This window comes from Chrysemys picta, chromosome 19 (genome assembly GCF_011386835.1).
Source record: "Chrysemys picta bellii isolate R12L10 chromosome 19, ASM1138683v2, whole genome shotgun sequence".
In the NCBI taxonomy this organism is placed as follows: Eukaryota; Metazoa; Chordata; order Testudines; family Emydidae; genus Chrysemys; species Chrysemys picta.
Genome location: NC_088809.1, coordinates 12,165,765 through 12,178,156, shown reverse-complemented (window position 1 = coordinate 12,178,156; position 12,392 = coordinate 12,165,765). Strand labels below are relative to the sequence as shown.

General features: G+C 40.8%; 1 protein-coding gene across 5 annotated transcripts in view; it reads right to left on the bottom strand.

The window, feature by feature from the left end:
- The window catches only part of NCBP3 (nuclear cap binding subunit 3), a 36,876-nt gene extending 24,776 nt beyond the window's left edge, over positions 1–12,100 (bottom strand). For 2 of the 5 annotated variants that reach the window (XM_005283401.5, XM_065573349.1), the window contains exons 1-6: positions 11,828–12,100; positions 10,619–10,684; positions 7,815–7,920; positions 6,151–6,276; positions 4,271–4,399; positions 545–618 (exon numbers count right to left, since the gene is read on the bottom strand). In XM_005283401.5, the coding sequence (XP_005283458.1) occupies positions 545–618; positions 4,271–4,399; positions 6,151–6,276; positions 7,815–7,920; positions 10,619–10,684; positions 11,828–11,980 (654 nt within the window). In that variant the 5' untranslated portion in view covers positions 11,981–12,100. Of the gene's footprint in view, positions 1–544; positions 619–4,270; positions 4,400–6,150; positions 6,277–7,814; positions 7,921–8,285; positions 10,566–10,618; positions 10,685–11,827 lie in introns of those variants that run through there. The other 3 variants (XM_065573347.1, XM_065573351.1, XM_065573350.1) reach the window with 3 other exon arrangements.
- Positions 12,101–12,392: the final 292 nt, after the last annotated feature.

The window sequence follows — 12,392 nt, the reverse complement described above, 5'->3', positions numbered from 1 at the left end:
AGCTTTTTAAAAATTTCTTTAATCTCTAGCAATATTTCAGTTGCTTTCTTTTGAAAAGCAGCATTATTTTAGATGTGCTGTCCCTGCTGTTGTAAGAGTGAAACAAATGACTTAAATAGATACACTCCCCCAATGCATACTTTTATGTACAGTTTGCCAAAACCGAATAGCTTGGCTCCTCTTCATCCTTCCTCCTAATTACTCTCTTTATCTCCTCCTTCCAGTCTTTTCCATACCTGCTTTCATACTGTCCTCACATGGGTGGAGCAGCTTCAGACTTCCCATATGCCAAATGCCCTCCCTCTCCTAAAAACTCACTTTCACAAAGCCATCCTAGGCTGGTATCTCCACTGACAAAGTCTCTGGACTTTTCCTTGCCTTAAATGTTTTCATAAGTACTAAATCTGATTTAGCAATTTAATTTATGATACTATACAATAGACCAGATTCTGTATAATATTTTTGCATTAAGAGTAGAATATCGGAACGACCTCACTGCCCAAAACTGAATCTCTCATGTTAATGTTTTTCTTTCTGTACTGACCTCAACATCACTTGGATTGTCATCCTCAACCTCTCCTTCCTCGGTCTCATCATCCGAGCTTTCCTCCTGTTTGTCTAAGAATAAACAAATTTTAGGATATTCTTCCTGATTTTATGATGTCGCCAGCATTTGCTTTTCATTTCCTTATATTTTCTGAAATCAAACTGAGTAAGTTATCAATTGTTCTGTGTAGCCTGGAGAATAATTAAGATAGTAAACCTCTGCAAAAATTTTAAACAGGTGTTTAAACTAACTAACCAATCATAGAGCTTCCGTCATGCTGGCGCTCTCTACTAATGTAAGTGGTTGAAGCAGTAAGGATGGATTACCAGTTTAATTGTCTGTCAATATAAGAAAACACACTGTGTTTCATTTTATTAACTGCAGAGAGGTCATTAAATGCCTTAATTTAGCTGCCACTTAAAAATATTTGAGTTAATCTTCAATAGTTAGAACTATGTTCAATTGTTAGAAAGTCACTGAAATAATCTCTGCAGCTAAAAAACTGAGTTATTTCATTTCAAGAATCTAACATAAGTAGTTTTGGAAGCAAACTTTTAAACAGTAATACCTGATTACATTAGTCTATTGATTGTATACACTGTGCATTGCTAGTTGATGGCAGATATTTTCAGTTTATTTTTGGGGGCTAAGAAAAAGATTTTGTTTATATTGTCAGCAGAATCTTGTTTCAAATATTTCTGAAAGACAACTTAATAGTCCTTTAACGGTGCCTCTCACTCAGATATCTCAAAGCACTTTACCAACATTGGGTAAGCCTCTCAGCAGCCCTGTTTAGTAAGGGAATATAGATTCTTCACCTAGCAACTAAATGCAGCAACTTTCAGAGTGGAATACAACAGCTGGTTACAGCACACAGCAACTTCACAAACGTTATGGGCAGGAACGAAGGAATACTGAACCCAAATGAAACCATGGAGAATATTCAGACAGCAGAATGCAATTACTTTGGTGGAATTTGGCCAAGTTATCAGGGCTAGCATACTGCCTCTTACAAAAAGGGCCACAGGATCTTTAATTACTGCAAGAGGTTTTTAGTGACAAAATGTGCCTAGCTAACTCCAAAATTATTTAAAAAAAAAAGAATATATTTGAGCCAAAGCCTCCCTAATATGTTGGATTTATCCGATTCCTCAGACCTTAACTTACTTCATAAATTCTTTCCAACTGAAGAAGTCTGAACTTGGCCCAGTATCCTGCTTTTCTAGATGACCAGATACAGAAATGTATGTGGGAGTTTAGGTCAATACATATTTTACTACTGTTGATATACACGGCATAATAATTACTTTGCACCCGACAGGATCAATGTGAAATAGTCTCCAAAAATAACACAAGATTTATTTTAAGAATGTTACATTTTGTAGAATCTTGGTATTTGCCTGAAATCAAAGGTTATGTTGTGTTTTAAAACTGCACAAAAAGAGTGTTCAGTACAAAGAAATAAGACATGGTATAGAGGAGGCTGGTAAAATGGTATAAAAAGCACCTAAGTCTTCCTCACAATAGCTATTTTTGTATAGACTTGAGTTTTCCCAAGGCAGGAAGGGGGTTGTTAGAAAGGCTCTGAGTTGCAGTGGAAAGCTGCAAGGAGAAATCTGCTATGAAGGCATCTGGAAGCATAACAGAGTTGTGAAAACAGACCACATTTGATGGTTTCTGCTAGTGCATAACGTACAGAAAGTGGAGATCGGTAATCTGGATTTTGTTCATGCAACTCAGACCTAAGCATAATTTATAGTTTCAGTTGAAACAAATGTTTTTATGAATTGCATTGTCACTATTGGTTGATAATGTGCAATTCAATATCTTGGTTTGAACCACATCACAGGAAGTTAACACATCACCTAGCAGCAAAACAGTTGGATGTAGTTAAAGTAATAAAAGCTACAAATTCCTGTCTGTGGAAGTATAATGGGGTTATAATTGGGGGGGATGTTGTCAGCAAGTAGGTTCCAGGTTTATCACAATTTGAAGGTGTACCTTAACTGCTTCAATTTATACAACTTACCTTGCAGTGTGCTCTGTCTGGAAAAGGAGACTATGGGCACTGTGACAGAGTGGAATATGTCCGAGTCAAATTATGAACATTATCTTGTTTTATGTGTGGAAATGTTGGACACTGACTGCACAAGCCTGGACATGCGCAAAGACTCCTTAAAGGACTAACACTAAGAGCCATCAAGACTGCAAACTAAGGTCAACAACTTCGATTATCTTTCAACTATTGGCCCATCCCCATGGAACAATGAGTTTTCTACACAGGGTCCTGCAGTGAGGAAGGGGCAAGCATGACTGAGGGGTCACTAGCGTTTGAATCTGAGCACATGGCTCAGAGGAGAAACCCTATTTAAGGGCAGGGTTCTGCTCTGGGGGGGGGGGGGGGGGAGTGACCATCGGCTACATACAGGGACTTGCAAAGAAAGGAGGGAGGGAAGAGAGAGAGAGAATGACCAATGCACACGCACAGGAGGGACTCTGTCCAACTTAAAATACTGATAAAACCTTAGACTCACGCAAGGGGTGAGCTCATACTAGGTCTCAGGACTTTTGTTTTAAAAGATCTGTAACCACACTGTCCCCAACGGGGTAAAGGTACAAGTCCAGAGTGCTCACAGTCCAGGTGGAACTCTGGGGAGTGTATGTGACTAGGGGACTCAGGAGGTCACAGACATTGATTTCAAAGTCCTGGATAACGGCATCCCACATCCCAAGGAAGGGCATTAGACAAGAGGTCAGAGCTTGGGAATGTGCCCTAGGGTCTCAAAGCTAGAAACAGTGGCTAGACCAGTGGTCGGCAACCTTTCAGAAGTGCTGTGCCGAGTCTTCATTTATTCACTCTAATTTAACGTTTCGCGTGCCAGTCATACATTTTAATGTTTTTAGAAGGACTCTTTCTGTAAGTCTATAATATATAACTAAACTATTGTTGTATGTAAAGTAAATAAGGTTTTTAAAATGTTTAAGAAGCTTCATTTAAAATTAAATTAAAATGCAGAGTCCCCTAGACCGGTGGCCAGGACTCAGGCAGTGTGAGCACCACTGAAAATCAGCTCGTGCGCCACCTTCGGCACGCGTGCCATAGGTTGCCTACCCCTGGGCTAGACTCTAGCCAGATGCAGTTGGTTTGGAAGCACATGGGACCCAGCAATTGGGTCCATTTGCAATAGATTTGTAAACATACAGTGGGGTATTGGGTCAGGTTTTAACAGGGTCAAATTCAGAGATAATATAAATAGTGATGGAAGTTACACATTGGTAAATCAATGTCATTTGCAGAAAGGACGGTGTAGTAACAAGGAAAAGCAACCAACAGGAGGGTTGAAGATGATAAAGCATCTTCTTACACCCACTTGTTTCTCATTGTTACCACCCCACCCTTCCACCCACTCAGCTTGTGAGTTACAAGGACTGTGTAACTTGCCCCACTACTTAAAACACCTCTGAATTTGTCCTTATGTCTAGAATGTTCAGTACAGATCATATTACTGATTTTGGTATCTCTCCAACCCACCTTTTAGGAAGCAGCTCCTTCAAAAGGTTTCCAAGATGAAAGCCTTTTTTAAAGTGGCAGAATACCATTACCTGAAACTACATGACAGAACCTCCTTCAGTAACTCAAATTATGCAGCACCCAAGCCAAGAAAATATACTTTAAAGAATGCGGATTTTTAACTGCATGACCTATATCTTCTGTGCATCTACCTTTCTTGTTTTTTTCAGTTGCTTTCTCCTCGTTGTTTTCTCTGTTTTTGAGTTTATCCTGATCAGGCATAGAGCTCATATTTATAAGAGCTCGTGTTGCTGTCACTTCATCAAGCCAGACTACATTACCTAAAACAAAAAACCCATACAAAAATAGTTCTAGTTAGCTAAAATTTTCCACACAGGCTCTTAAGATTATATCCTTTATCTTACAGTCCTTTATGTAGAAGACAAATTACTAGTATAAAACTTCAGTCACATAATAAGTATATAAAGTTATATGTACCAACAGGAAGGGAGATTATCAGCTGTGTTTCATAAAGGGAAAACAAATCCTTTAGCATGTTTGATCAGCAGGAGACAACTCTGATCACAAAGGACAACATAGGCCATACACCATATTATTTTCTGATCAAAACTAAAAAAAACAAAACAAAAACAAAAAAACACGCTGAAATGATTAAGGTCTACATAAATAATAGATGTCAAGTATCAGAGGGGTAGCCGTGTTAGTCTGAATCTGTAAAAAGCAACAGAGGGTCCTGTGGTACCTTTAAGACTAACCGAAGTATTGGGAGCATAAGCTTTCGTGGGTAAGAACCTCACTTCTTCTCTTGCATCTGAAGAAGTGAGGTTCTTACCACGAAAACTTATGCTCACAATACTTCTGTTAGTCTTAAAGGTGCCACAGGACCCTCTGTTGATAAATAATAGGGGCTCATTTATTTGTGCCAATAACTAGAAGACCCACTCAAGATTATTGCACCTTCTGAATATGCTAGTGAGCAACCATGATCAAATCAAGGATACTGGCTCATAAAATGATCCGTTCATTTATTTTTAAGAGTGTTGTTTAGTTTCACTGTGTAAAACTCTTAACAGTATTCTAGGAAGTATGACTGAAGTATACTTTGTAAAATAATTAAGTTTAAGTAACAAGAGACTTCATTGCAGAACTCTGCTGTTAATCTTTGCTGAGAAGAAAGGAGAGACTGTTAAGGGGTTTTTGTACAGATCATCAAATTTGTAGATTAGTGATGCAAGGATTAGCAAGGTTCTCGTGCATTGAAGAAAATACAATGCAGATTTCGTACATATAAGAAAAATGTTTGTAAGAAGAGATAGAATTAAAATTATATGCAGTAAAACTGATCATGTCAGGCTGATGATAACTCTGTTAGAAATGTGACAATGAAAGAGGGGAAAAAGATTTGAGAGGTGCTTCTTAAAAAATAAGCATTGAGCAAAAGTCCTTTTATTGAGATGCATTCAGTCCAGATACAGCCACAAGCGTTATATGCTGCTCTGCTGTTTAATGATTCTGGAAAAACCAGAGCAATAAATTTTATCTTGTTTTATATTAAGATGCCTGAACAGATAAGATTCACTGTACGTAAAGGCAGGCTGAAGAAGGAAAAGCTACATATAAACCAAATACCCAAGTGCCCTTCAACCTTTGGATTTTTAAAGTCTACACCTTTTCTTTGTTTCTCACTCTGAAGAACAAGGACAATACCTCAATACGTCTCGGACCTTTGGTGCAACAGTATTGTACCATTTGCTGCAGCTTGTCATTTTCACCAGTGTTAGCATCTTTCACAACATTCTATATTGCAGCAGGGTGTAGCCAACTTAACCTGCTAGAGCTGGGGTAATTTTTCTCACTAACCAATAACTTAACTATATATTGCTTTTGATATTCACAGTTCTTTAACAACTAGTTCTTTCAAACACCCCTTTGAGGTAGTAAGTTTACAGATGGGGAAGCTAAAGCGCAGAAGGGTCAGCGACTTGCCCAAAAGCTGCAAAGGAAATCAGTGGCAGAACTCCGGAATACGAAAAATATTAAGAACTATAGGCTAAAGACTTAGTTTACTTACACGATGTGTCATCTAGCCACTCAATATGAGCAGGAGGATACTCTTTAAAATAGGCAAAGATGTCCTGGGTACTCATCTCATCTACCCCGCAAACGTGGACTGTATCCAGCCTCACTTTAGGGATTGCTGTAAACAAGAAACAAAACCATTGCTCATTTTTACAAAATGAGTTTATGTATTAGAAACATGTTGAATTAAAAATCAAAATCATTTTTAAAAAGCGGAGAATAGTTTATTAAAGTCAGGTACATCCTATACCAATTTAAAGGCATGATCTTCTAGTCCAGTGGTCTGGAACTTAACTTATAATTTCACAATGTTTTGATCTTTTTAGTTGAAAATAAAAATAGGATACTTATCAACACAAAATCATTAGGAATATTAAAATGTATTGCTATAGAAATACTACTGCCAATCACCGATTATAATTTGATTTTAAAGACAGCATGCATGTTGTTATTAACTTTTCAATAGGAATGTAAAATCTTCAGCTTATTTTAAAGGTACAGATGCCCCCCCGGGTTACGCAAACCTGACTTACACAAATCCGCACTTACGGAAAAAGTTCCGTAAGCTAGAAATAGCTGTTGTTTTGGGGTTTTTTGCACGTAATGGTCGGGTATACGTTTACGACTTACGCAAGATTCGAGTTACGCAAGGTGTTCCGGAATGGAACGCTTCCGTAAGTCGGGGAGCATCTGTACATGATCAAATAAAAAAAAAAAATCATGCCATTCTGAAAGTTTTTTACCTAGTATTGTTACAAGCAGTAGTAAGGTTATCCATAACGGAAAATTAAGGATATTATTTTCCTCTGTTTTCAATGTCTTCATCATATATTTCACAACCATCTGTACAGTCAATTTCAAGTTTCCTCTGTATAATCAGTGGCCTAGGTCTTGATCCTGCAAATGGATCTGCACAGAAGGACCGTTAGGACCTAGGTCCTGCAACTGCATCCACATGGGTGGACCTCTATGACCACATTGAGCCCCACTAACTTCAACAGGATAACATGCACGTGGATCCCCCCACACTAATGCAGTTGCATGATTGGGGCTTTAGTTTCTTTTCTGTATGTTCTGTACACAGCAACAAAGAGAAATATTTTAAATAATATGGGAAAACATGGTTGTAAAACCACAAAGACTGGCAAGGGATTCAGAGGCAGGTGCTGAATGGTTTTCAAACTACTTTTAACCCTTTTAAAAAGTCTTTTTTTTTTTTTAAACTTGATAACACCGTTTTCGTTAAATATTGAACGGACAACCTACTGGAGCCTTGTAACTGTGTGTGTGCCGACAGCTTCTGCTGTGTCAACTGGCAGAAAAGCCTTGGACAGCCAGTCTACACGCAGCAGTGGATATTGCTGCCACGTCAGAAAAAAATGGTGTCTGCCCAAAATGGTTCTGTTTCTTTTAAGTGTCATCTTCCTCCCAAAACAATTTTAAGTGTATTTATTTTTTAGATTGTCTTCAAGTATTTTTTTTAAATGGGAAAGTGAACAGAAAAAAAGGGAAGTGAAAAATACAAGATATTACTTGTACCGATGCTCGCTTTTTCAGGAGTGAGGTAGTTTGGCCATCAAGCCAGGAAACAGGAAGGAAGCAATATAGAGATTCTGCCTTTTGTTCTGTTTGATAAGCTCATGGTACATTCCCTACCTTTCTTCATCATCTCTCGCTCCAATGCCACATTCCTTTGGGCAAGGTTCACTTCAGCTCGAAAATGAAAGCGCTTCGCTCTTTGCTCCTTTTTCTCAATTGCTTCCTGCAGGAAACAAGGTCCAACGGAAAAGGAAATTGGTGCTTTGTTCCAAACAAGTTTCATAGTAATACCAGACATTTAATAAAACACAAATGGCCAGAAATTAATCATTACAAAGTTTCTATTAGTTTTCAATAGGCAACTTCAAAAGAAAATTATGTTAATAAGGACAAAATTAAAAACTCTTTCATAGCTTAACTAAGAGTCAAATGATTATTGTCTTGTGGCCAAACAGCATAGCAGAAATCATGATGTGTTGTCTGTCACTGACTCTGTATGACCTTGGACAAATGCTTAACCTTTCTGATGGATAACCAAATTTACTTATCCTTAAAATGAGTATACATCAAAGGCAAAATTCAGCAAACCTTTACTTGAAACAAATGTTTCCTCTACCAGGCAGACCAATCTTTTATTTTGAGACTGCTGGCTTGTTTACTTGGAGGAAAAGAGAAAAACATGTTGAGAAGATACAGATCACACAGAGTTTCCAGACAGTTAAAAAAAATTATTTGAAGACCTGTGGCCACTGGGAATATCCCTTTGTGTTTGCACTTCACCAGTACTAATTGAATGCTGACTATAGAAATCTTGCTGGGATTGGTAATCCAAACTATTTCCAGAGAGCCCATCAACAGTGATACAAAAGATGTTATGCAAGCCCTCAACAGAGACGGTAATTTTCTTTCTTGCGACTGATTAAGAATGCCTCAGTCTAAAAAATTAATGAGTGTTTTAAAAATCTCTCAATCAACTAAAATGAAACTTGTCTCATAAAAATATCCTTAAGCAAGAACTGCCCTCTGATATAACAAGGTAAATTTGTGATAAACTTTTAATCATAGTTTTATTAGATTTCCCAACCAACTCATTTTCATTATTCAGCACTGTACATTTTTATCCATAATTATGTATGCCATTTTGAAGCTGTTATTAAGGAAGGTAACAAAGGAGGGAGATTTTCTCACTGATACTATAACTTTAATTGCTTCCTGAACGACAAGTCTCTGACATACAGAAGCTATAGATTTGTAGCCAAGAATACTGATTTTCAATCTCGAGCACCAGCTCCATTTGTGCTCTTGGGTAAGTAACAAGTTCTCTGGCTGAGCTTTCTCTAGGCAAAATGGGAATAAAACTCACGCACCAGCTCTCACAGCGCTGTTGTGAAGATTCGTGTTTTACCATCATCTGAAAATGTAAAGTCCTAATACCACCACAGAACATGGAACAGTACATTTCCTTTTCAATTTCCAGATACAACGTACAGTGATCTGTCATACAGTGATGCCAATTATTTAAAAATTGCAGTGTGTGTCAGAGACCAGCTACAAATTTAAGCTTCCAAAGAACCACAAAATGAGCAAACCTTGTTTTGAAGTGGCTGTTAATTTATGTACTTAAGGCCCAGTATGTGGAAACACACAATGATGCCCTTTGAAGACTCAAGACAATGGAACTAGATTTTCCTGCCAAACACTTGTTTTTCCTTGTCTGTCATTCACATAATAAGAAAAATTCAGCTGACCTGACTCAAAGGGCTTTGCTTTGCACTATGGAGTGGCATCACTGCAATTCCAAGAGAGTCTCCTTGTTTTTTGGCACTGAGCATTTAGAAACAATATTACAAATTCTTGGCGGGGTATGAAAACTTTGTCTACAAATAAATCTTTCACTATAAAATCATAGAAAGAGATGTTTGGCTCAGCATTTTCATGGAGCTTGTTTATTTTGTACATTTTGTGACTTACAAATTGCTGCCTCTAATAATTTAGATGAGACAGACATCACAAAAAATGTCACCAACCTAACATCAAAACAAGAGCTCTCCAGCTATAAAAGAGTGTCTAAAGTCAGTAATACTCAGACCTTAGTGGTTCAGGAGCCAAATTAGTGATCAGCATTGCCCAAAAGAGCCACAGTAGTGTGAATTCATTGTTTCATTTACTATAGTAATATATATTATATAAAATTCTCACAGCAAAATGACTGATCAAGGATTATTTTTTTATCATCAACAATTGGTTAATAATATAGTAAAAGCATCCTGATTGGTTAATTATTAAGGCTCAGATTTTGTCACAGATGTTTAGTAAAAATCATGGATAGGTTGCGGGCAATAAATAAAAATTCATGGAAGCCCGTGACCTGTCCGTGATTTTTACTAAAACTATCCTTAACAAAATGGGGAGGGAGGAGGGTCCAGCACCCACAGCCGCTGGGCTGCTGGAGGAGAGGAAGGGTAGTGGTCCCCCTGCTCTCCCCCACCATGGTTGGGTTGCTGCGGGGTTCCCCGTCCTCCTCCACCGTCTGGGCAGCTGCAGGGGGCTCCTGCCTCGGACGGAAGTGGGAGCTCTAGGGGACTCCCCAGGGAGCTCCAGGGTCCCCCTGCTGCCCAGCAGCTAGGAGTTGTGGGGCTGCCTGCTGACAGCAGTCCAGCCCTGGGCAGAGAATGTCACGGAGGTCTCTGGAAGTCACAGATTCCATGAACTCCATGACATAATTGTAGCCCTATTAATAATTAAATCACGGAGTGTTTTAATATCAAAACAGCTACAGGAAACACATTAAAGAGCCAATCACTGGTCTAAGTGTACCTGAAAATGACCATTTATCTGAATTTCCTGGAGACCAGCTAACAATGCTTCCTATCCAACAACAGTAATAAAAAACTTTAAAAAGACCCACAGCACAATATTACCTTGGAGGTGACATCTATTCCTGTGATGAAACTTCCAGCTTTGTTTTCATACCTTCTACTAGTGTCCTGAAACAAAGCAGAACTGTGATGAAGGCTAAATGCAACAAACCAGACTGATAAAATCTCACCTGGTAATCAGCTCTAAAATAAATCTTTTCTACTCTCTCCTAACTCAAAGCACCAGTATGTTCTTGACCCAGATGTGGACAACACTCACTCAATGGAATTACGTACAAACAGAATGGATCAAAACACATGCAGCTTCCTTTGGCAGAAGTAATTTTTAGCAGTAGTTAAAAAACTAGTACATCCACAATCACAGGTGAAAATATACTCTGCCACAGCAGGAAGTGGAGGTGATAATCAAACAGCATTACCAACTCTAATGTCCATGGTTTCAAGTATAACTGTCTCCAATTGAAAAATTTGTGTGTTTAACATAAGTATATTATTTTAAGACATCAGACTCTCTAAAAGTTACAACATACCAGTATTAAGTTATCAAGCAACCTTTTAGCACAAGATAACATTAAACTCAACTTTCAGATCAAAAAAGTAACTTTTAAGCCTCTTGGCGCCATTGATTCTAGTCCCAGTTCCCAAAATATCCCAGTCTGAATCACTGCCTTTGTTTTGTTAAATCGCCCTAATAATGTCATAAAAATTAAGAGTGACATGAAGGGGGAAAAAAACAGGGTTTTTCATTGTTATCGGTTAGTTCTGCTGAGTTCACCAGACTGCACTAAACCATGTAGACTCTATGCCAATCATCCAATTTCTTCTCTGCCCTCTAGCTAAAACCTCAGCATTCCCCTGGGCGCCCCCCCCCCCCTCGACCTGTTAAGTGTGACAAGCCGCCCCGTCCTCACTAGGATTCTACCTCGTGTTAGCCCGCTCGAGTTACTCCCTAGTGCACAGCCTCAGAGATTGGGGGTGGGGGGGTTGCTGTGCTACCTCGGCCGCCGCCCCCACCTCCCGCCTCACAGGCCCCCCTTCCCGGAGAGGGGCTGCTGCACATTCACCGCCTCGCCCTATGTCCCCCGGGGACTCAGCCCCCCCCCCCCCATTGCCCACCCCGCGCCAGCTTCCCGCCTCCACCGTCTGCCCCCTCCCCCCATTGTCTCCTCGGCCTCCCCCCCCCCCGCCGCCGCCGCCGCCGCCTTCCGCGCCCTCCGGCTTCCCCCCTCCCGGCCGGGCCCCGCACCGCACCGGGAGCAGCTCCCGCAGCGAGCGCCGCACGGGGACGGTCTCCAGCTCGCCCTCCTCCACCTCCATGGGCTCGGGCTCGGGGCCGCGGGGCTGCTCCTCCTCCGCCGCCGCCTCCGCCTTCACCGAGATCCGCAGGCCCCGCACGGCCGCCATCGCTCCGCCAGGCCCGCGCGCCCGCCCGACACAACCAGCGAGAGGGGCCCGCCGGCTGGACTGAGCGCCGCGCCGCCTCCGAGCCGGCCTCCGCGAGCACAGAGACGGGGTGGCGGATAGAGCGCCGCCGGCAGGGCCATAGAGATGGCAGCTGGCCAGCCAGAGCGCGCTTCATACCATAGAGACAGGGAGGGAGCGCGACCAGCTCGGTCCTCCAGGGCCATGGAGTATAGAGAGGAGGCTAGAGTGGCCAGTTGCCTTATTGGAGCCTGGCTCTGCCTGCAGTAGCAAACCCTACAGCCTTGCCCCAGAGCAGGGGCCTCCCCTGGCTGCTCCCGGCATGTCACCACGCTGTCGTCCCGATTTTATAGGGACAGTCCTGATATTTGGGGCTTTTTTTTTTATGTGGGCT